This window comes from Apostichopus japonicus, chromosome 13, assembly GCF_037975245.1.
Source record: "Apostichopus japonicus isolate 1M-3 chromosome 13, ASM3797524v1, whole genome shotgun sequence".
Lineage (NCBI taxonomy): Eukaryota > Metazoa > Echinodermata > Holothuroidea > Aspidochirotida > Stichopodidae > Apostichopus > Apostichopus japonicus.
The window spans coordinates 13946705-13972258 of NC_092573.1; the positions used below are offsets into that span (position 1 = coordinate 13946705).

General features: G+C 40.4%; 1 protein-coding gene across 3 annotated transcripts in view; it reads left to right on the plus strand.

Moving 5' to 3' along the window:
• LOC139978350 (homer protein homolog 2-like) overlaps window positions 1–25554 on the plus strand; it is a 63354-nt gene that overhangs the window by 25401 nt on the left and 12399 nt on the right. For all 3 annotated transcript variants that reach the window (XM_071988482.1, XM_071988483.1, XM_071988481.1), the window contains 4 exons: window positions 12880–13017; window positions 16347–16450; window positions 16920–17076; window positions 19027–19131. In XM_071988482.1, coding sequence (XP_071844583.1) covers window positions 12880–13017; window positions 16347–16450; window positions 16920–17076; window positions 19027–19131 — 504 coding nt within the window. The remainder of the gene's footprint in view (window positions 1–12879; window positions 13018–16346; window positions 16451–16919; window positions 17077–19026; window positions 19132–25554) is intronic.

Genomic DNA, 25554 nt, shown 5'->3' on the forward strand with positions numbered 1-25554 from the left:
CCAAAGCATTCTTAAACCCATTCGCACTACTTGCAAGTACAACTTTCTCAGGCAAACTGTTCCACTCATTCACAACCTATTAGAAAAAATGTTATGCCGAATATTAATCCTACTTTGGAGTTTAAGACAATGACTTTTGGTACAACTACTATTAGCAAACATGAAAAAGTCTGTGAAGGATAAATTATCAAAACCATACACAATCTTGAAAACCTGAATCAAGACAACCACGTAACCTCCTAAGCTCCAGTGTGGTGAGATTCAACAGTTGTAACCGCCTATAATATGGAACACCCTTTAAGGAACTGATCATCCTAGTAGCCCTCCTGTGGACCTTTTCGAGTACTTCCTTATCCTTAGCAAATTTGGGTTCCAAGCCTGTACAGCATACTCCAGATGAGGCCTAACCAACTGCTTATAAAGCCTAACTACTATGTCCTCTTTCAGAAACTTGGAAGATCAAAGGATTGACATTATGTAGGTCCCTCATAATTAACTTTGTTGTCGTTTAGGAAGTGTCATCTGTTTTATGTTGTTAGATTGAAGGGACAATTATACCAATAGTATGTTAGCTTTAAAGCTAAGTTCTAAACTTTTTTTTTAAAGTTTAAATCCAGTCATACCTTAGTGTTGAATGGGTTCAAAGCAAAAAGTGAAAATAGGTAAGATTTCAAAATCTGATGTGGACACAGGAAGTGTGGTCACACTTTAATTAAATACGAATCTGATGTGCGTAACGAAAATTTGGTCATAATGTTTCTATCCTGTTTTGGAAAGAGAAAATGTTTGTCATTTCTTAATAACTATACAAAAGTGTTGTGGGTAGTGCAAATGTCATCATACAAATTGATGTGGGTTGGGAAAATTTGGTCATAGGTGTACTATGCAAATTTATTTTGGATAATGAACAATAGGTCATTCTTTAATCTAAAGAATTAACAGCACATCAGTTGCAGGGAATACAGTTGTGTAGCAGTTATAACAGAACTTTGTCAACAACATTGTAAGATAACTCTGTACAAAGACTCCCGTACATTTTTGCGCTTGTATCACTATTTTCCCATTTTGTATAGAATTTTGCTAGTAAACCAGATAGATTATTTGCTGGTTTGCTTGCATGACAGGGACTGCAACTTGTCAAGTTTTTGTCAAAACTAGATGAGACCGATATGACATCTCCCTCTGTTGATTTCGGGCTTTCATAGAGGGCCCCATCAGCAGTTAAAAGTAGAAATTTGTCTTCAGACAAGATCCAAATTATAGCAACATTATCTTGCCTACAATAATCAGAACATCAGGAGATAGATGTGTACAAAGTTTTTTGTTTAATATTTTTTTTCACACAGATTTACATTTCAATGATGTTCTGTCACTTGTACTTTGCCCACACTGTCATTTTCTCTTATCATAAAAAAGAAAGTCAGGAATAAGGTTTTCCAGAAAGGAACCAGTTGCCTCTTTATAACCGCATTTCACTTTTGACTGCATTTCAATGACGTCAGTCAGATTGTGAAATGTTACTTTCTGCAGAAAGGCAGTTTTAATTGATCCTTAACCTGAACGATAAATGACAATGACACCTTTAGCCCAGAATCTTTTATACAATGTAGGCTAGGCTAGAGACCTCTTGTATGATACTGTTGGATGTCAATGGTGAGAACTATTTGGTTTACAAAAGTAAACAGACTTTCTTAAGATTTAACAAGATCTACATTAATACAACAAACAAACAGTCTTGTACCAAACATTTCAATATATTTGACGTTGAGAGAAATCACTTTAACTCTAGCTACTGTGAATCTGCAGTCGTTGAGGAAGATCGTCAGTTACTCACGGAACAAAGCCAAACATCAGAAACAGACAAGAATGCCAGTCGCGTGTCAAAGGAGTTTTACTTTTCATTCACCTCTAAATTTACTAGACAAAGTATAACAGTCAGACAGTTTTAAGTTCCTTCTTTCATCTTTGAAAGTGCCACTTCACACTTTTAGAAAATAAAACGTCCCATCCAGATTGATAAATGCTGGGGTAATTGTATTTCCTTGAAGAAGTGGGTTTATGCACTTTTACCAATTGCTTCCCCCCCCCCCCCCCCTTACTAGAATCACCTTGAGTTACTCACTGTTTGCCAGCTGCTTCTCGCTTACCTGTCTCCCCACAAACTTAGCACCCTCGTTCCACCGAACCATGTCCTGGTAACCGTTTTACATTGTGACCGGCCCCTCCGGTCAATGCCCTTCCTTCTCATTCTACCCTCCAAAATGCCTGGATCACATATTTTTTCCTTCGGATTTTGTCCATAAATGGTAAATGCCTAGGATTTGAGATTTTTCCACTCACTATTTCCACTCACTCACTATTTGCCAGCTGTGTTTAAATATCTATTTCTTCTTGTCAAGTAGCTGGGTACTCAGCCTCATGCCGATAATTATTAGCTCATACCAGCATGCTGGTGTGAGCTATTGTTACAGTGCGGCGTCTATCACTCTATCACTCTATCATTCTATCACTCTATCACTCTATCACTCTATCCGTCAACAATTGGTAAAACCTCTCCCACTCGCACAGTGTTTGATGGAATTTCATGAAACTTGGACACAAGGACCATTGGGTATAGGGTCATCAGAGATGGTCCAAAATTTGGGGTCAAAGGTCACCTGTGGGCCGTAATGGGCCATTTTGTGGAAATACGCAAAATGCTTCTTCTCCTACAGATTCCAACAGTACAATGTTGAGGGTTTGTCACGATAGTGCTATGGTAGTTTTACCTTCAGGGTGTTCATGAATTTGAGATCAAAGATCAACAAGGGGTCTTTTGTGGCCCGGGCCGCGGCCCTATATTTTCAAATTGCTCCTGTTCGTACAGTGTATGGCCAATTATAATGAAACTTGGTCACAATGTTCCTCGAGATGAGAGTTACGAGGGGTGTTCGGAAAATTGAGGTCAAAGGTCATTTAGGGGGCCATCGGGGGTCATTCTTTGTAATATTTTCAAATATCTCAATCTCCTCAATATTTTGATGGATCATATTCAAAGTTGAACTGATGATTGTTGGATTGTGTATGAATAAGGTGATGCCTAAAAATTTTTGGTCAAAAGTAAATTAATTACAATTAATCCCCATTGTTTAAAAAAATCTGAGCCTTCACTTTTTGCCAAAGCTCCTTTAATTTGTCTCCCAGTCCCTGCAGTGTTTGTTTACATTTGTGGTTAAGCTCTGCAGAGGATGTTAGTGGAATTAAAGCAGGACTGGGAGTTGTTATTAACTGTTGAACTGTAAGCATGAGAGCCCTATAGCCAATCAGCACTTGCCGATTCTTAGAAGTCTTTGAGCCTGAGGTATGTAGGCAGCTTGTGAAGTTATGTCTTGTAGGGAGTGCTTGTTATGTCTGCTAAGGTAGAGGGGAGAAAGTTTAATAGGGTAGGCCAGTGGTATTGTTTGAGAGAGTGGGTAAAATAGGATTTAAAGGGGAAAATAGGAATTATAGCCAGTGGTGTGGCCAGGATTCTGCTAACGGAGGGGGGGGGGGGGGGGTTATCCCTCACGGGCCCAAAATTGGTTTTGTGGGCCCTACATTTTTCAGCTCGAAAAGGTATGAGCTTCTGCACCATTGGTGCTCTAGTTAAAAGAAAGTGTAGAATCTGGTGACGATTATGTAACTACTGTATACTGTCTAAGTATACTGTACTGTAGTCTAAGCAATCGCCCCACATACAGTAATGCGTGTGCGCACATTGCGAACAGATATGACCTTTGAACCCTAGACATAACATCAGGCTTTATAAATTATGCTTATATATACTGTAGTCCAGTTGGGTTTTATATTTAATGCACAGGTAAAGTACTAGGAGACTGAAATTAACAAATGAGTACCACAGAGGAAAATCTGGTAACATTTCTATGACCAATGTATCATTGCATTGATAACTGTTCCCCCCCCCCCCCCACCCGTTGAATACAAGAAGCCATTTGTTTTGGTGAAAGCCTAAGGTAATTTGAGGTTATCATGGTGAAAAAATGTATAGACCTAAAAATATCTCATGTATTTTTGTAAATGATGCAAACTTTGTGTACAATGCTTCCTTTCTGTAAATGTTATTGTAATGCTTATATCTGTAGGAGAGAATGTCCTAATCTCCCACCAGACTTTGTCCAAACATGAAAAGAGGTATTTGAGGAATTTTTTGGAAAAACAGGCAGTGTTGGACTCTGTTGTTATGTTAGCTATTTTTCTTGTTGTTCAAATTTCATGCTTTTAGCATCAAGATGTATAATTGATTGATCAAGTTGAGAGATCTGTCACATAACATTGACTGCCTTGTTTATATTAGCCAAAGGGCTTGTTCACTTTATTACCCTGTACTGTACTGTATAAGTACTGTATACTTTACACATGAACATTCACTGGTATAAATGACATTATGAAGTACATGTCCTTGATGTAGAATGGCTCTCAGGATAAAAAAAAAGCTCTGTGTGAGACTATTGTGCAAAGTCATGACCTTTGATTGCATGATTTGCATAAGGTATATAAATGTTGTATGAAAAATATCTTAAAGGAACTAAAAATGTATTTCAAATTGCTGTTTATAACAGCAGTCTGCTTCCCACCATATTCAGTTTTTCTTCTAGCCCAACAATGTATGTAGAACATTTTGGTACTTCTTGTTAATTAGTCTATTTAATAAGAACTTCAGCCCTGAGCCCCTGACTAGGCTGCAGTACTGTAGGTTATTAGCCTAGGCTACATAGGGTATTAAACTAGGCTTTGTACATCAACTCCGAAAGTGTGATAGGTCTAGCAAATGTTGCTCATGGGTTTGAAAAGTGTAAACCATACAGTGCTCTTTCAAGATTTGATGAGTCTGATGTTTTATAGATGTAGCTATCAGACTTACTGTCTGTTTATGTGCATGTGATGGGAAGAATGGTGATACAGCAACCACACAGCAGGGTTTCCCATGCGCAGTCATGGAAAAGTCATGGAACTTTAAAATCAATTTGCATGGAAAATGTCATGATTTTGCTAATTTGCAACAAAAATGGCAATTATTTTCTTTTCAAGTATATTTGATGGCAAGAATATTGCTAGTCAAACAACTGGCAAAACAGGGTTCCCACAAGTCACAGGAAATGTGGAAGTCATGGAACATTGGGAATCAAATTTCAAGCCTGTAAAGTTCACAGTAAAAAAATAAATAAAATAGTCATGGAAAACGGAATGACTTCATTCAAGTTTGTTTTTATTACCTGAGTGTTTATTTCTCACCAAAGGAATGTTCAATCTCATTCGCTATGGTTAAGATCAGTGGAAATGTATTTTTAAATCGTTTGTCATGGAAAAGTCATGGAATTTTATGAGAAAGAGTCAGAACCATGAAAAAACCAGTATCGTTTAAAGTCTACTGATTAATAGTCAAAGGCAGAAATGAGGGATGTCAGAATAGGATGGGGGGGGGGGGGGAATAAATATGGAAACCTCTAGATGGTCATGAATATGATTTAATATACATGTAGCATTCATTAATGCCTAAACCAACTTTCTGTATACTGGACCAGTCTCGAATGCGATTCGAGACTGGTCAAGTGTATAGAGAGGAGAATTACTTCAGGATCGAAATGTTAGACAAACACTGGTTTGTTGCCGTGGCAATCATGAAGTCATAATTAAAAGAAATGAAGACATGGTGTAACGTTGCCATGAGTATATATACAAATATGTTTATTGGCAAAGATATGTTCCAAATTGCAAAGGAATACTGTACAGTATACTGTACCTACTTGCAATTAGTTACAGCAGTAGTGCTGTATATGTTTTCACACACACACCGAGTCTCAATACACACTGAACGTACTTCTTAAATCATCCAGCTAAATACTTTGAGTAACATGAATGACTTAGGGATTAATTTTGAGCTTAATTTTGAGCTTGAGTCAATGTCAGCAACCTTATCGAGGTGCTTCAACGAAGAACCGAAGCGTAAAGCGTCCAATGTTGACACTAACAGAAGAAACCTTTTCGCTAAGCCTAATAATAACGTTAGCACTACTACTAGCAGTAACGACATGACTAACCAGGGACTAGGCCTAGCGATCTGTCAGACTCGCAATAACACTGCGGTTACTACAAGTACAAACCTGTCGAACAATGGGGCTCGGAACCTCTTCAAAAACTGCTCATTCTCAGGCCCAGTAAACGTTTATTTGAACGGTTCATCTACCGACCAGGGATAGACAAGTTCTACTCAAAAGAATGTTAGCAACAGGCAACGTTGCTAGCCTAACTGTTGTAGCGTTTACGGACTTTCCAGAACACACACAACCCAGCATCTGTTTATTGCGCAATTTGACCTGGTAGGTCAAAAAAACGTTTTAAAATGTTATCTTTAGAAATGTGCTCATCTGTTCTTATTCAATTTGCATTTCCCTCCATTTTTTAGTGTTTGAATTGATTAAACTACAAAAATTTAAGACCAAACGACACTGCTTCATTCGTATTTTTTCGCTCTTAATGTTCGTCGGAAGAAAATGCTGTTTTACATGAGGTGACTATTACATCATTCAGGAAAAAGATCAAGGGAGGCATAAGGAGAATTAAATACAGATCAGCAAAAATTAGCAAAAAAATGCCGTTTTCTAACATTTGTGAGGGTCAGTTGTGAATGGGGATAAAAACAAGGGTACCCGGTCTGAAATTTGATTTGAGACCTCTGATGACGTCATCGAGAAGGGCAGAGGACCTCGACTATCGCCTCGGTCCGTTCAGCCTCCTCGATGACGGCATCATCGGTCTAAAATCAAATTTAAGACCGGTTCCCCTCGTATTTATCCCCTAATTACATATTAGACTCGGTGACATGTGCCTTTACTTATTCCTATTTCTCACAAAATCATTGCAATGTATTGTCACTGTACTGATTACAGACTAAACTTCCTTAAGAACCATAGAATAGGAAAGTGTGACCAAATGGTCTGTCAATTTTACAAATTTTTAGTTAATGATCAATTAAAAATAAAATTGATATAGGAAATTATTAACAAAGTTTGAATTATTAAAAAAGGTTTTAATTGGCTACGTACATACTGTAGAAGTTAATTTGAACAATTGGCACAGGAAAAATAGTCTATTTATATATAATTGAAAGTTTCTTTGCTATATGCTAAAGTCTGAAATAACAGAACTTTGCATCTAATCTACAGTAGCACTAAAAGTTATTCTCGTTTGCTTTTGATCAAGGCAAGTCTGGCATTACTGTGTAGATATACTTATAATTTTGAAATCAAAGCAACTATTTTTTTTTTTTCTTTTCTAAAACGATTCAGCCCTGATTCCCTTCCCCACTATGTTTTTATTAGTTAGTTAGTTAGTTTTGCTCTCAATTTTAATTTAGTAAATTGCTGTGTATGCAAATTTAGCATAGAGTAAATCCATCATCACCAAAGGGATGCACTTCACTGATAATTAACCTAATTAAATTAATAGTTAGTTAAAATGACATTCACAGCCTCAATATTTTATGCAGATTATTATCAAGACTCTTATTAATCCCAATCTAAGGATGCACCTACTGTACCTGAATTCTTCTGCCAAAAAGAAATCCCTAGTTTTAAGCAAGTTTCGTATTTGGTCCAACACTTTCACTTTTTGTGATAATTTCCTTACTGTATGTTATGGGAAAATTTATCTTAATTGTCTTACTAATTGCATTTGAATTAACCTTGATGTGTCATACTGTCATGGAACATTTATTGTTTTAAGACATTAAAGCCTCATTATGCATTCAGTTCATGACAGTCTAAAAACAATGGGTTTTTTTTTGGCTCAGTCTTTATTCATGCATTGATCAAGTTTTAGCTGAAGAGTACATCTTCATGATTACATGATAGTTACCAACAAAAAGAAAAAAACGTAGAGTTACAGAGCTGTCAGTTCATGACATGTGTTTTAGTGGAATGCATAAATGAGGCTTAAATATCAAAATCAACTAAATGATGCTAGCATTGTTTGTAATATAAGCTACAGTAGGCCATTTAATGTGGAATCTCTTAGTATGTTAGACGTTCATGATGAATTAGTAACATATTTACAGTGTTTACTGTATGTACAGGACAAGAAACCTGTGAACCAATGAATTCAATCAGGATACAATCTCTCTTTGTGTCTGTAGTTTAGGGATGGTTGCGTGTTGTTCCAAGATTCAGTAGTAGAAACTTCAGTAGTAGAAAACATCTAGCCTCCTAGTGTACTTGATGGGCCCAGTTGAGCCATGCCACAATTTCATCGAGAGAAGCAAATGTTGAGACAAACTTTCTATATAGATCAGCCCTGGTTTAGATTGCTGGTAGAAATAAGCTCAGTTGAAAGATTCATATTCACACGTTGTAAGATTCATATCAACAATTCATTCATGAAAAGAAGTTTAAAATCTGTTGAATAGATGGGTCCAAGCTACAACGTTTTGCTCTGACTGTTAATTATTCAGAAGTCCATGTCATTGATTCATTGAAGTGAATCAGCTTCCCTCGCCCGAGATAAGTTCCCCATAGTTTATGTTAAATATTACTTGTCATGTTTAGTCTTTATTGTTAATCCCAGCAGGGTTTGTCTGTTTCTCCATTACACTTTTAATGAGTGGTAAATCTAATCAAGAATTCATGACCTGGGTCTGAGTTTACTCTGACCGATGCTTTTCGGCTTGGAGTAAAGGCTGTCGGGTTTGGGAAGTATCGAGTGTCGATGGAACTTGTTTGTCAGGCAGGATTTCCTGTCGATGTTTCTGACTAATTTTATGATGATGCGTTTGTGAATCATGATCGATATGATATCTCACAGTATTGATGAGTTGATAACAAGAGAAAGATATGAAGTGATTATAAATCCAACTTCAAACTTAAATCAAATTTAACTAAAAAGAGGCCTGTTTTGATTTTATTATGCATCTCATAAAGCTGCCTTTGTAAAATACAGTACTGCAATAATTTAATGCTGAGTATCTCAAGAAATTAGGAACTTGAGATTTACATGGCTCTCCTCTGAAGCTACAGTAATATCAACACTTTGCCTTGACAGTCGCAAAGTTACCTGGACCTAGGAGATGTTCGTTTGCTTTAGATTGCAGGGTTTGAAATGTGTAGGAGTCAAACCCAGTACATGGCTCTAGTCCTTTAAGTCCATACAATCCTGTAAGTCTTTATCACCATGCAAATACTAGCTGAGAGAGAGTTGAAATGACGAACCTTTCCAAAAATCGAAACCACATTACTAAAATATGAGGCACTTCATTCACACCTTTAATGGTTTGTTTAAACATTTCATGTAAAAGGCTTACTTGATTTCATGATATAGCAAATGTTTCCCCAAGGGCCCCTTTTGTTAATAGAATGTTGATCAATAAAATTGTGAAATCTATTATTATTTTATATATTTTTCTTAATTTTTTTTTTATTTCTCATGACATATATACATGTGAAATCTACTATGGCTTTGTGTAAAATAATTGTTCTGTTGGAGCTCTTACGTGATTAATATAATATTTAAGCTTTAAAATTGACACAAAGGAATCCAAAGCTGTAAGTTTATGAATTTTAATGCTCATCAATTACAGGTTGGTCTTTTACAATACACTATACTGTTAGTGGCAAAATACTATCTGCATTGTACCATAGATTGAAAGTTTTTATTCTTGTGATAACATTACTGAAGATTACAACAGGTATCAGAAATATTGAATTTTGACACTTTTAGAGGTACATGTGCTTTACTTAAAAAACATTAGTAATGAGCTACAGTATGCCTAGCAATCACTTCTACAAGTTTGATTTCTTTGATCGTTGGCTCGGGATTGGTTCTTCATAGCTTCCTTTTATCGAATTTTCATCAAGGTGAAGATGCTAGTGTCTTTATGAAATCTTCACTTGTTGTTTTCTGCCTCAACGGAACCGAATTGTTAGTATAAAGTATAAACTACTTATTCTGACCTTTTGTGCTCATCATCTGGAACAGCCTGTGTACCTGTCGCAACTTCTCTTGCCATATATTCCGACTTGCACACTTCATTCCTCCAACAAACTGTATTTAACTGTTCCTAAACCACGCTTGAAGACCTACAGTATGGTTACAGAAGCTTCGAATACTCTGGCTCTTACCTCTGGAACAAGTTACCAGATCACATTCAAACATGCTCTAAACTTTCTACATTCAAAAGTCTACTTAAGACCCATCTTTTCACTTGTTCTTTTGTAAATTAATCTGCTTTCTTTGTAAAGCGCCTTGAGCAGTGACTTTTGTCTACTGATTTGGCGCTATATAAGTATCATTTATTATTATTTTTATTATTATAAAGGATGTCTATATCGATGCATCATTGCAAATCAACCAGCATTTGCACACACGGCTTATATGTATACTCAGATAGTGAATAATTTCACAGAGAGGATTCCTTTGGTAGAGGTAACACCTGGATGAGATCATGTGTAGAATCTGTTTCTGTTCACCATGTATGCACAGTGAAGATCTCTCTTCAACCTTTAACTTCAATTAAAAACATACAGTGCAGTATATATTCCCATTCAAAGGGACTACTGTAAGTATCAAAGGCAATGTGGTTGGACTTGGAGTGGATCGAGTCGTTGGGTTTCATGGGTGCCCCAGGCTCATCTTGGATGACTTTTCTTAAAAAGTGGTCCCTTCGTAGATTAATATTAGAAATTATTGCTTCGTTCTCAGGTAAAATTATATTTTATCGAGCCCGCGAGTCTAGCAGGATATGACTCATGATCACTTTTAATGGTAAAGTAAGGATTTTGTTAGGTTTTGCTTTCTTTTGAGGAGTAGTGAACTTTCAACTTTGCAACCTAATCTCTGAGTGGCATTACAAATCTTGTATGTTTTGAATGATTGTTCATATCAGATTCATTATATTATAAATTGGTCATATTCAAGATTACTGACTGTAATACAAACTGTTGATACACGTACAGTACTGTTGTATTTCTGTAACATTGTAGCACAAATATTACCAAAAGTGTACTAAGCATATATTCTATTCATAATGACATAAAAATTAAGACATTTTCTGTTTTGTTCCTAACATTTCAGTATTGGGCTTACTATGTGGTACTACTGTATATTAATATTCACCGAATTGGTGGCATTCTAATTGCTATTAGAGTGCACTCTATCTGCGACACGCTCACCGAAGAAGGTGTCATGGGGAATATACAGTTAGCTGTTCTGGGTTTTAAACATTACGGAATAATGAGTGTATAGAGATACAGTATGTTTAATATTCAGTGACATTTGCATTGCTGATTCACAGAGAGCAAGATATATATATATGCTAATTAGATATTTACACATTGCCGGATAATGATTCCTTCAATGATACATATCCCATTGTTGAATTTAATGGAGTTGTAAAGAGCAAGTTATTCTGCTATGTAAGGGTTAACATAACCTACTGTATGAATGGTTAATTAATTAATCCTACTGTAGGAATGGTTAAAGGTGACATAACTGTCATCATGAGTCTATGTGATAGAGATGAATGGGAGAATAATAATAATATTAATTTATATTGCGAGCATATCCACCCAGAAGAGTGCTCAAGGTGCGGACGAACAACTTCTCCAAACAGCTACCGTATGAAAAAAAATCTATATTCCATTTGGGAGATATCGCAGATTTAATATTCCTTCACACAAAAGGAGACTAGATCAATTCTAAATATGACATCGTTGAGCCACACTGCCTCATTTTTCTTGTGGTTTTCTTAAGTTATTACAATGTTTTATTTTCTGTCATGGGAATATTACTATTGAAGCCTCTTCACTTTATGACCTAATGATGGCCTTGGTTTCAGTATCAGGTAGTGTGAACATTTTACCTGGAAAATATGAAAAGAGAAAGTAAAAGGTATTTGATCCTAGTGGCAATATGACATCAGAGATTTATAAGATGACAGCTACCAGACATGACTTGTAGACTTGTAGAATGTAGATAATAACTCCTAAATGGAGCAAGTTCTCAAAGTGGCTGTTGGGGGGGGGGGGGGAGGCGTTGTTCTTCACCGAAGTCTCTGCCATATTTGCACAGAATGATGTTTAGATTTTTGTCTCCTTTAATGCCAGATAATGAAAGATGTGGATGGAAAAAGTAATTTCAACAACAGAAAGCTGTCAAAGGTTGAACTAAATGTTTATCCGAACTAAAAGTTATATTTGATGTTATTTCACATGACCACAGTGTGCAAATAAGAATGTCTGGTATTTGTCACAATGTCAGAACCACGTAATGAAATTAGCAAGTTTTTGCCCCATGTGGTGTTAATGTCCCATTCTGCATTCCATAAGTAGATTGATCATGTGGGGTAAATAAACTATAAAGGTCTGTGTTGGATACAGCAATGCATTTATTTACAGTATGGGACTTTCCATGTGATGCTGTCAAAAAAAGTGGGGTTAAGAAAGTTTTTTGGTGACAAACTGTTAAGAATAGAATGAAATAATTAATTACTTACTTACAGTACGTGTACAGTATGTGTTAAGTATTATAGAATATTGTAGGTTTGGTAAACTTTCCGACCAAATACAGAAAGCTGCTTTAATTTTGACAGAGCTGCATGACTGACTTTTGTCTCCTTTTGCTATAAAAAAATGACCAGAATCAAAAACAGACTTTCAAAAATGTTGACATTAGATTACAAAGTTTCCAACTTTCAAATTAAAATAGATGAGGAATACTAAACAGGCAAATTCTAGGCTTGCGCATTTCACCATGGGGGCACAGAATTTGATTATATTTCACTGATTACGTTAACAAATTTGTTGATCACGTTCTATGATTTTAAGCAGAATGTTAATTGTCTTTTCTCATCAGTTTGTGGAGAAGTTCAACGAGCTTAAAGAAGCCGCCTTAGCAGGAGGCACGGATAAAAAAGCAGCAGGTGAAGGGAAGCCCTTACCTAATGGTGTACAGGAGAAGGAGACCAATGGCAGTCCAAGGAATCACGCAAGGGTAAGTATATAAGCATTAGTTTAGGTAAATAACAGTGTACAAATATTGCATTAATATCTATTTAAGTATAACAGCAGTCAGGGGTAACCATATCTATGTATAACATTAGTCAGGTATAACAGTACTACCTATGAAGTATAACAGTAGTCAGGTATAACAGTGTATAGATATGACAGTAATCAGGTATAATGGTATCTGTGAAGTATGACTGTAGGTTTACAAGTTGTCAGGTGTAAGGGTGTTTAGGTTTGACATTAGTCAGATATAACAGTAATCAGGTAAAACTGTATCTATGAAATATAACAGTGTATAGTAGGTATACCAGTTGTCAGGTATAACAGTGTTAACAGTAATCAGGTATAATGGTATCTATGAAATATAACAGTGTTGTCAGGTATAACAGTGTACAGATGTAACAGTAATCAGGTATAATGGTATCTATGAAGTATAACAGTGTATAGGTTTACAAGTTGTCAGGTGTAAGGGTGTTTAGGTATGACATTAGTCAGATATGACAGTAATCAGGTAAAACTGTATCTATGAAATATAACAGTGTATAGTAGGTATACCAGTTGTCAGGTATAACAGTGTTAACAGTAATCAGGTATAATGGTATCTATGAAATATAACAGTGTTGTCAGGTATAACAGTGTACAGATGTAACAGTAATCAGGTATAATGGTATCTATGAAGTATAACAGTGTATAGGTTTACAAGTTGTCAGGTGTAAGAGTGTTTAGGTATGACATTAGTCAGATATGACAGTAATCAGGTATATAACAGTAGTCATGTATAATAGTATAACAGTATTCAGGTATAACAGTAGCTCATCATAACAGTAGTCATGTATAATAGTATCACAGTAGTCAGGTATAACAGTAGCTCATCATAACAGTAGTCATGTATAATAGTATCACAGTAGTCAGGTATAACAGTAGCTCATCATAACAGTAGTCATGTATAATAGTATCACAGTAGTCAGGTAAAACAGTAGCTCATCATAACAGTAGTCATGTATAATAGTATAACAGCAGTCAGGTATAAAAGTAGCTCATCATAACAGTAGTCATGTATAATAGTATAACAGTAGTCAGGTATAACAGTAGCTCATCATAACAGTAGTCATGTATAATAGTATAACAGCAGTCAGGTATAACAGTAGCTTATAATAACAGTAGTCATGTATAATAGTATAACAGTAGTCAGGTATAACAGTAGCTCATCATAACAGTAGTCATGTATAATAGTATCTCAGTAGTCAGGTATAACAGTAGCTCATCATAACAGTAGTCATGTATAATAGTATAACAGTAGTCAGGTATAACAGTAGCTCATCATAACAGTAGTCATGTATAATAGTATAACAGTAGTCAGGTATAACAGTAGCTCATCATAACAGTAGTCATGTATAATAGTATAACAGCAGTCAGGTATAACAGTAGCTTATAATAACAGTATTCATGTATAATAGTATCACAGTAGTCAGGTATAACAGTAGCTTATAATAACAGTAGTCATGTATAATAGTATAACAGCAGTCAGGTATAACAGTAGCTCATCATAACAGTAGTCATGTATAATAGTATATAACAGCAGTCAGGTATAACAGTAGCTCATCATAACAGTAGTCATGTATAATAGTATATAACAGCAGTCAGGTATAACAGTAGCTCATCATAACAGTAGTCATGTATAATAGTATAACAGTAGTCAGGTATAACAGTAGCTCATCATAACAGTAGTCATGTATAATAGTATCACAGTAGTCAGGTATAACAGTAGCTCATCATAACAGTAGTCATGTATAATAGTATAACAGCAGTCAGGTATAACAGTAGCTCATCATAACAGTAGTCATGTATAATAGTATAACAGCAGTCAGGTATAATAGTAGCTCATCATAACAGTAGTCATGTATAATAGTATAACAGCAGTCAGGTATAACAGTAGCTCATCATAACAGTAGTCATGTATAATAGTATAACAGTAGTTAGGTATAACAGCAGCTAATCACAACAGTAGTCATGTATAATAGTATAACAGTAGTCAGGTATAACAGTAGCTCATCATAACAGTAGTCATGTATAATAGTATCACAGTAGTCAGGTATAACAGTAGCTCATCATAACAGTAGTCATGTATAATAGTATAACAGCAGTCAGGTAAAACAGTAGCTCATAATATCAGTAGTCATGTATAATAGTATAACAGTAGTTAGGTATAACAGCAGCTAATCACAACAGTAGTCATGTATAACAGTAGTCAGGTATAACAGTAGTCAGGTATAACAGTAGTCAGGTATAACAGTAGTCAGGTATAACAGTAGCTAATCACAATAGTAGTCATGTATAATAGTATAACAGCAGTCAGGTATAACAGTAGCTCATCATAACAGTAGTCATGTATAATAGTATAACAGCAGTCAGGTATAACAGTAGCTCATCATAACAGTAGTCATGTATAATAGTATAACAGTAGTCAGGTATAACAGTAGCTCATCATAACAGTAGTCATGTATAATAGTATAACAGCAGTCAGGTATAACAGTAGCTCATCATAACAGTAGTCATGTATAATAGTATAACAGTAGTCAGGTATAACAGTAGCTCATCATAACAGTAGTCATGTATAATAGTATAACAGCAGTCAGGTATAACAGTAGCTCATCATAACAGTAGTCATGTATAATAGTATAACAGCAGTCAGGTATAACAGTAGCTCATCATAACAGTAGTCATGTATAATAGTATAACAGTAGTCAGGTATAACAGTAGCTATTCACAACAGTAGTCATGTACAATAATAACAGTATACTATTTTCTTTTACTTTTTAAGAAGTAGATGCAGTATGCCTGTTTATGTATCAAGGAAGTAATATTATGATAATATGTGCCCAGGTAACTTTGAGAATAAAGCTAACCACAGTCAGCAGTGCTAATGTTTATGACAGCCTCTTGACCTTTGAAAAGCTGAGCTGTACCAAGGGCAGTGACATGAGCTGTTATGAATACATGTATGAAGAATGATATTGTCAGGATTTTAAGGGATTTATTTCCATATTTTATGATTTAGAAAAGATTTAGGTATCCTTTTAACATAATGTAATATCTTTGTAAATTGGTTGCCATAGTTTCTGTGCCTTTTTATTGTATTTTGTGTCAGAACAGTTATAACCTTTTGCACAGGAGCATACTTGTCTCAAAGGTGTGTTAATAATTAAAGATATGAAGAAAGCATGTCTGTCGTTCAAAGTGTGCATAGTTTCCACTGATACACATATGTACACAAAAACCTCTATATAGTCTGTACTCTCTTTCTCTCTCCTGCAGCAACCGTCTGGAGATGCAAGCAATCCAGGGGTACCCATATTGTCAACAAGTGACTCTCAACTTAAGTATGAAAATGACAGACTCAAGATTGCTTTAGCTCAAAGGTTAGCAGTTTCTAATTATTTAAAGTTGATTGCTTGTATTTTTCCATTTGTTACTGTGTAATGTTGGATAAGGATTTGAAATTTGATTTTTTTTTAATATTTTATTTAAATTCAGCAGTAGTTTTAGAAGTAAAAATTGCAAAATTTGTCAAAGAAATCTGGCCGAGCAAAGTAAATACTAGTTCTGATGAACATAAATCTTCAGAAGAGATATTATTCTTATTATTATTTTTTTAATAATATTTTATTTTCATTGATGCAGTGCTAGTCATTTCAGAACATATACTGTAGGAAGGCAGGGATGGTTGAGGGGGGGGGGGCACTTATAATTATAATTCTCTGCAAAATCATAAGGGTTTAGCATGTACCTTGTGTGGATAGTGTGTGCCACTTCAAAGGATATGGTAGCTAGTGTTATTGTATTGGATGAATGACAGTATATAACTGCACCCCTTTTTACACTGCACAGCTCTAACAATGCCAAGAAGTGGGAGGCCGAACTGCAGACACTGAAAAACAACAATGCCAGATTAACGACGGCTTTGCAGGAGAGCACGACAAATGTTGAAGAATGGCAGAAACAACTGAAACTCTACAAAGAAGACAATACCAGGCTGAAACTGAAGGTAAGTGAAAACGATTGAAAAAACTTGAAAAATTCAAGTAATTCTGTGTTAGCATGGATAGCTGTTATATAATCATACTGAAAAAACACAAAAAACACACATTTACTGACTTGCAGGGTAGGCCTACTCTTCAAGCCTTATTTTAACCAAGATTATCCGACTTTGGACCTTTGAACTTTGGAACTTTGAACCTGCCAGCTTCAGTTTAGGTTATTAAATGGATGGAAACTATATCTTTACTTTGACTGCCCAAGAAGTTTACATGCCAGTTGCTCTGCTTGTATTATTTTTTCAAAGTTGTCATATGCCTTTATTATTTTCCTGAGAAGCTATTGTATGAGAAACTCAAGAAAAAAATTGCAAGTTGCTTCATTAGTTTTACTTGCATAATTTCTGTTTTTGTCTTTGCATCGTGTGTGCATTCTGAGGTTGATTACAATCATGAACGATGCATCGATGCCCAGGGCTTTTTCCTGCTTACGACTTCCAAATGTTATTTGTTGATTACAATCATGAACAATGCATCGATGCCCAGGGCTTTTTCCTGCTTACGACTTCCAAATGTTATTCGTTGATTACAATCATGAACAATGCATCGATGACCAGGGCTTTTTCCTGCTTACGACTTCCAAATGTTTATTCGTTGATTACAATCATGAACAATGCATCGATGCCCAGGGCTTTTTCCTGCTTACGACTTCCAAATGTTATTCGTTGATTACAATCATGAACAAGCAACGATGCTGAGGGCTTGCTCCTATTTCCAATTGTTATTCTTCACATTGACCTATCCTATAATGGCCATGGTATTCTTCCACTGGGATAACTGTCATTTCCAATTTTTATTGTTCACATTGACCTATCCTATAATGGCCATGGTATTCTTCCACTGGGATAACTGTTCATGCTGTAAATTGTTAGTTTTAATTTTGCAGTTTATGCTCAATGCTGGCATTTTTGTCAGGTTTTGTTCCAGTGGTGTGAACACATTCAAGGTCAATGCCAGGGTGACTCAGGTTGTTAAAAGCACACCTGCTACTTATAGAAGGAAATGAGCCAAAATGATGGATTGAAATATTTACAAATGATGCAGAAGGATCTCTTTCTAAAAACTGGATTAAGTCAGAAGGAAAGATTATAAATGGATCACTTCTAAGTTAGCATTTGTCATCGCACGTGAGAGACAGGAAGGCAGAGGATGAACTGAAAGGTTAAAGTTATTGACTTGGTATATTTTTTTCCAGAGTGAATGGGGAATAGCTCAAGATTCTCAATAAAAATTTCACATGTGCAATTGCTTTAACCTTTAATGAAAGTTACAGAATTCATCAAATTGTGGGATACACTGATAAGAATGAATTTGTACTGAAGAATGGCTGAAGAATGGAATAAGTTAGGATAATGTTCTGGTTTACCAGGTTTGCAGGAAACACCAGCAAAGACATTTTTCTGGCAATTTCGCTTAGCGACAAATAATATGTAAAATGGGCAGATTGATACATGACTGCAAATGTGCCCGACAGTTTTTGTACAATTTTTTGTACACAGAACCACATTATTTACAGTACTTTTTGCAAAATCAAGATCATAACCATCAAATTCGCTTCACTTGTGAATATGTCAAATTTACTTCGTTCCTCGCTTACCTGTCTCCCCACAACCTTAGCACCTCCTTCAACCGTGCCTATGTTATTCCTTCTACGTTATTCCTGGGATGCCAGCCAACACATGACCTGGAATATATATGGATGAAAGATACAAGACCACATCTGTTGAGTGTGAAACAAGCCCGGTGGGTTAGTCTTGTTCATACACAGGGTTATGGTTTTAGACCGATTTCCTCCTGAAAGGAAAAATGTGGCAAATAGTTGATATTTCATATTGTTTTGTTATTTTCAACTCTCATCATCTCATCTTTGTATCGTCTCTCTTTCCACATCTTTGTACTAGATTCAAGAGTTGGAGGGACACGTGTCAGATAATCCAGGGAGCGGATCGTCAGATATGGAGCAGAGACTCTCAGCTATGAGAGTATCACACCAGGCCAAGGAACAGGTCAGTTTAATATACATACAAGAATGAGATGTACCATGATCAATCTTTGTGCAGTGCTCTTTATAATTCGCACAATGCTTTACTGGATTGTGACTCCTTGACGTGCACCATGTCTGGTCTATGAGCCACTTAAGGGAGATGTAGTGTGTAGTGCTTTTGTAAACAGCACAAATAAAAATATCAAAATAGTAACAGCTTGTAACAGTTGAAATTACCACACAAACCAAAATGCACTTTGGGTCTGTGGTTCATGATGTTCTAAGCTATAAATGTGTTTTTAAGAATATGTGTGGATACAATGAAAAGCCAGTCACTTAGATGACTATACTTATATGTGACCTCTGACCTATGAATTTAAAATGAAAACTAAACTTAAATGACCTAATCATAGCAGATTTGATGAGGTTATGATCTTAGTCACTCAGTTGACTCTTCAGTGAAGCTAGTAGAGGAAGCTAGCTTAGCTTCCTCTAGGAACTCTGGGAATGGGCCCTTCAGTGGGTGGAAATGAAGGTTAGTTGAGATATACTGGGAGTGAAATCACAGTAAATCCCTCTCTAGGTTGTTCATTTCATGCAATATTGAAAGCAGTGATGATTGAGAATTTACTTCGCTCCTCGCTTACCTGTCTCCTCACAACCTTAGCACCTCATTCTACCGTGCCTATAAAGTCCTGGTAAATAAATAACACTGTGCGCCCTCTATGACCGGACCCCCCTTCCGGTCCCTCCTTTTTCATTCTACCATTCCAAGTGCCTACACGCATATTTTTCTTGTGGATAGTTTCCTTGGAAAATTGTCTTGGTTTTCTTCGACGATCGCCGGAAGTTTTTTAGCTTCGGATCTTTAGAAGTTTGACAGTCCTTTCCTGACCGATAAGTATCCTTTTTATCAAAAAGGGAGGGTTTTGGGGACTGTTTTCGTAGTGCGTTTCCTCCTCGGGTTGGTTTGCGGCGGGGTTAGCAGTTCCGCGAAACTGCCTAGGTTCCCGCCCTATTCCTCCCCACGCTATAGCGTGTTGTTGTTTTTGTGTTTTCTTAGCTTGTTTACTAGCTTTCTTCCCCCCAATTAGTTTCTCTCGTCCCCCTTTTGGGGATTCATATTGCTCACATATATTCACTCTTTTTCGTATGTATTTCTCGCTCTCTCATTTTTGTTTCAGCTTGCATTTTCACGTTAGGCCACCCCGTAGCGTTACCTTGTTTACCGTTGCTAGGTTACGCTACGCTCCACCTAAGCCTAATTCCCTCCCTAGTTCTCCCCTCTTACGTTAAGCTTCTATTGTTGTTCATTTTCACTAAGAAGTAATCTTCCTTAATCCGGGTATTCAGCATGTCACGCAATCCATTGAAGTGCATCAACTGCTCTATGTTTCGCCCAGGCAGAGCCTGGGACGAACACGACCTTTGTCCAAAATGCAGATCCTGCACTCGACGAGACCCCTGCCTGGTGTGTATTAAGTTTACACCAGCTCAGTGGCAGGACATCGACCTGTGGCTTGAGGGCTTACGTAGCAAGCTCCAGGGAAGGCTGGACTCGATCCCGAGCGCAATCGGGGCGCCGGAGGTTCCAGGAATAACGGGAGATAGAGAGGAGGAGGGAGTAGTAGAGAGAGAGGTGGAGGAGAGTGGCCAGGAGAGGGCCGAAGGAGAGAAAGAGGTAGAGAGAGAGGAAAGAGAAAGAGAAAGAATTCCCCTAACGGCCCCGGCTACGTCCGGATCAGTTACGGCCAGAGGGAAGGGCAGGAGCAAAGGCAAGGCTCCTGCCAGGAAAAGACCTCCAAAGCAGAGGCACAGCTCGGCCGGGCTGGAGACTCCGTCTCAGTCCGGGCCGCAGCTAAACAGACCCACAGAGCGCGGCCCCCCGGCCGTGGGAGGCTCGGGTCCTAAAGAGAGAGCAACCGAGGGGACGCGGAGACGGAGCCGGTCCCGTTCCAGGGAGCCGGACAGGGAGCCGGAGAGGCGGGTTCCGACGGAGATCCCGGCCCGAGAAAGTAGGGAGAGAGAGTCCTCCCGCCGACCCAGAAGGGAGAGATCGGGGTCGCATACAAGATCCCCAAGACGTAGAGAGAGGAAGAGATACTCTCCAATCTCCGACGAGTCCTCGGACTCTTCCGACGATGGATACAGAAGATCCAAGAGGAGGCGCCGGTCCCCGAGACGGCGTCAGGAAGAGGAACCAGCTTGGCTTTCCAAACTCACCGGCCTGCTACGGCCCCTGCTGGAGCAAAGGACGTCCACGGTAGCCGACGTGGCACCGGGCCCTACCAGCCCCGTATCGACCATGGCCCCGCAACCGGCCCCGGACCCGGACGCTCTGGATTGCAGAGCGTCGGTGAATCTTTCCGGCTTGGAGGACGAAGGGGAGCCCATAGATCCAGATCCTCTCGACTACGATCCTATGGAGGACAGCTTTGGTCACAATTACGAACCGGAGGAAGCACCCGTGACAGGAGGAGCCCTCCCACAGGAGCTAATAACACGGGCGGCAGACATATTCAGACGACACCTGGGGTTCGAGGAACCCGAGACGCAACCGCAGAAGGCGGGCCGGGTATCAAAATTGACGGCGACCGGCGAAGCGTCATATAAGCCCAAAACTACCATACCAGTAGACGCAACCTGTTATGACAGATTTGAGGCCATTGCCAACAAGACCAAGTGGACGGCCTTCCCGGCCAGGGCAGATAGAGCGGTCAGGGTACCTGACGAGGCATGGAAGGATCTATTCAGATGCCCAACCATTCCCCAGGAGGCCAAGGAGAGATTAAAAGCCGAACAAGGGGCCTCATCCACACACGTGTTCAAGACCCCGGACCAGAGGAAGCTAGAAGAGCTTTTGGTAGAGGTGGACATGGCAGCCCGTTCGGGCATGAAGTTCGCATCGGTACTAATGCTATCAGCCGAAGTCCTTATGCGACACCACCAACAGCTCCCTGAGGACAGCAGCCAAGTATCCAGGGACGAAGCGGGCCAGCTCCTCCTGCTGCTGGGCCCCCTCGTCAGACTCGCGTACGATCAATTTGCAAGGGTCGCTACCAGGTCCGTTAAGGCCCGTAGACAAAACATCGTCTCCGCCATCCACTGGCCTTCGACGGAGGCGAAGGACAGAATGCTGGAACTACCAATCCTCGGGGAAGACCTTTTTGCGGGCTGCTTCCAAAAGAAACTCCAGGAAGAGGTAGCCCGAAGGGAGACTCTGGCCAAATCAGAATTCCGACCCCCACCTACCCAGAGAACCAGACCCTTCCGCCCGAGGGAGAGCAGAGCACCTAGGGGAACGAGAGCAGCACCCGCCAAATCTATGAGCAGAGGAGCTCTCAGAGGCCGAAGCCGGGGGGCAGCCTTCCGTCCAACCCGCCCCTGGGCCCCCAGAGGAGGCAGAGGCTCCACGTCGACCAGACGGGACAGTGACCGCTCCTCCAATCGACCAGCGTTCGCCGCCCAGCCCTAGGGGTGCCCACCTCACCGCGGCCATTCCGCCGGTGGGGGGGGGGAGACTAACAAACTTCTCCCAGCAATGGGAATTTATTGGCGGGGACAAGTGGGTGTTGGACACAGTCAAACACGGGTACAAAATAGAATTCTCCTCCAGCCCACCTTTCGGGGGCGGAGGAAGGCAGACACTCACACCCACGGACCCCGTCAAACGCTTAGCCCTAGAAGGGGAAATTCTGGCCCTGCTGGCCAAGCAGGCAATTACAAGAGTTCCGGAAGAGACGGGACCACTCTTCCGGTCCTCCTTTTTTCTGACCAAAAAACGGGACGGCACCTGGCGTCCCATTCTAAACCTAAAACCCCTGAACACAAAACACATCAGACCAAAACACTTCCGTATGGAGACCTTAAACTTAATATTACCCCTACTCAGAAAAGGCATGTGGGCGGCGACCGTAGACTTACGGGACGCCTACCTGCACATCTTGATACACAAAGAACACCGACGATTCCTAGCGTTCCGGTACGCAGAACAAGACTACCAGTTCCGGGCGCTCCCATTCGGCCTAGCCACGGCTCCCAGAACCTTCACGAGAGTCGCGGGAGCAGTAGTCGCCTACCTCAGAAAAAGAGGGGTCACCCTCTACGTATATCTAGACGACTGGTTGGTAGTAGGGAACAGTCTATCGGAAGCAACCAACAACGTCCACAAAACGCTCCAGACCCTTCAAGAACTGGGCTGGATCGTGAACCAGAAGAAATCACGGCTATCACCCTCCCAGACGATCCAGTTCCTCGGGGCCATACTGGACTTCACCACCGGGGTAGCCCGACCCTCAGAAGAAAGAGTCGCGGCAGTCAAGGCGACCACACAACAGATCTTGGCACACCGGGGGTCACCAACGGGGACATGGCTCCGGGCCCTGGGACTCATGGCCAGCCTCGTCGATATAGTGAGACTGTGCAGGCTACACATGCGACCTCTGCAACTGCACCTGCTGAGGTCCGCAGACCCTACAGACCCAGACAAAACAACGCTCATCTACAGGTCAGAGGAGGTCACACAACACTTTCGATGGTGGCTCGACCCAAACAACTGGAGTTCAGGGGTACCCTTTGCGATACAGCTACCAATGACATCGATAACGACGGACGCGTCACTGTCCGGATGGGGAGCTCACTGGAGCAATCGCACAGCATGGGGGACGTGGTCCCAAACAGAAACATCTCTCCACATCAACATCCTGGAGATGATGGCGGTCAAAAGAGCCCTGGAAGCTTTCAACGACCACGTACAGGGAACGATAACCACAATCTTCACCGACAACACGACAGTGGTGGCCTACATCAATCGGCAGGGGGGCACCCGCTCAGAGAGACTGTGCCGACTCGCGTGGGAGGTGATAACAGCGGCCGAGGACTCCGGCACGATCCTAAGGGCTTCCCACATTGCAGGCAAGCTCAACGTGATGGCGGACGCCCTATCCAGGGGGCATATAGACCCCAACGAATGGTCTCTGGAACAGGAGACTTGCGACAGAATCTTTTCGATCTTCGGCAGGCCCACGATAGACCTGTTCGCAACACACAAGAACAACAAACTCCAGACCTTCTGTTCCAGACGATTCCACCCCCTGGCCTACCACACGGACGCAATGTCCCTCTCCTGGGACCACATGGATGCGTACATCTTCCCGCCGCTATGTATGATCGGACAAGTCCTCAGGAAAATTCGGAACTCCAAGGGCAGGTTCACACTAATAGCCCCGTTCTGGCCTCGCAGACCCTGGTTCGCCGAGATCCCCCAACTCCTCATGGACGTCCCAGTGAGTCTACCGGACAAGCCCCACCTACTGTCCCAGAGACAGGGAACTCTCTCCCACCCAGACATCAAGGGGTTACAATTAGTTGCCTGGAGGCTGTCCGGTCTTCCCTACGACAGAGACGCTTTTCAGAAGCAGCTGCCGCGATGGCAGCCGACGCTAGAAGGGGAACGACCGCAGCGACTTACGATTCCCGTCTGCGGAAGTTCGACCAATGGTGCCGACCGAGACAGATACTGCTGCCTGCTGCCTCTGTGACACAGATAGCCGAGTTCCTCCTCTCACTCTTCGGAGAAGGGAGACAAGTCTCCACTATCAGGAATTACAGGTCGGCCATCGCTGCCATCCACCAGGGCTTCCCAGATGGCTCCACACTGAGCAATAACCCGTACATTGCACAACTCATCAAAGGCATGGCGAATCGTCGCCCACAGATCAGACGGCTGGCCCCCTCCTGGGGACTCTCAGCAGTGTTACATGCCCTGGCAGGACCACCATACGAACCAATGGCTAACGCCTCCCTGGCTGCCCTCACAAAAAAGACACTCTTCCTCGTCGCAGTTGCGTCAGCAAGAAGGAGGAGTTGCCTCCACGCCCTATCCACCAAGCAGAATCACATCAGATTTGAGGGCCACGGGGTGAGGATGGTTCCAGACCCGTCATTTATTGCAAAGAACCAGACCTTGACCTTCTTGCCAGGAGACATTTTCATCCCGGAAATTAAGACCATGTCATCAGTAGCCGAGGACAAACGATGGTGTCCAGTCAGGGCACTGAAGTGGTACCTGAACAAGACAGAGAAGTTAAGACAATCAACTTCTCTCTTCATCATACCACGACCACCCTACGCAGCGGCCTCCAAAGACACTCTATCCAGGTGGCTAGTAGAGATCATACGCCCGTTCACATCGGGGACCTCCCGACCAAGGGCTCACGACGTCAGAGGGGTCGCGGCCTCTACAGCCCTATTCGCCGGCATCCCGGTAGAGGACATACTCAAAGCAGCAGCGTGGAAAACTCCAACTACGTTCGTCGCCTGCTACTTGACCGACACTTTACACGCCGAAGCGGCATTTGGTAGCGCGGTGATGCGAGGTCCGGTGGGTAACAGGTCCCACCCCTCGGGCCTCCCACCATCGGGCAGTGCCACTCGGTGCTAAGGT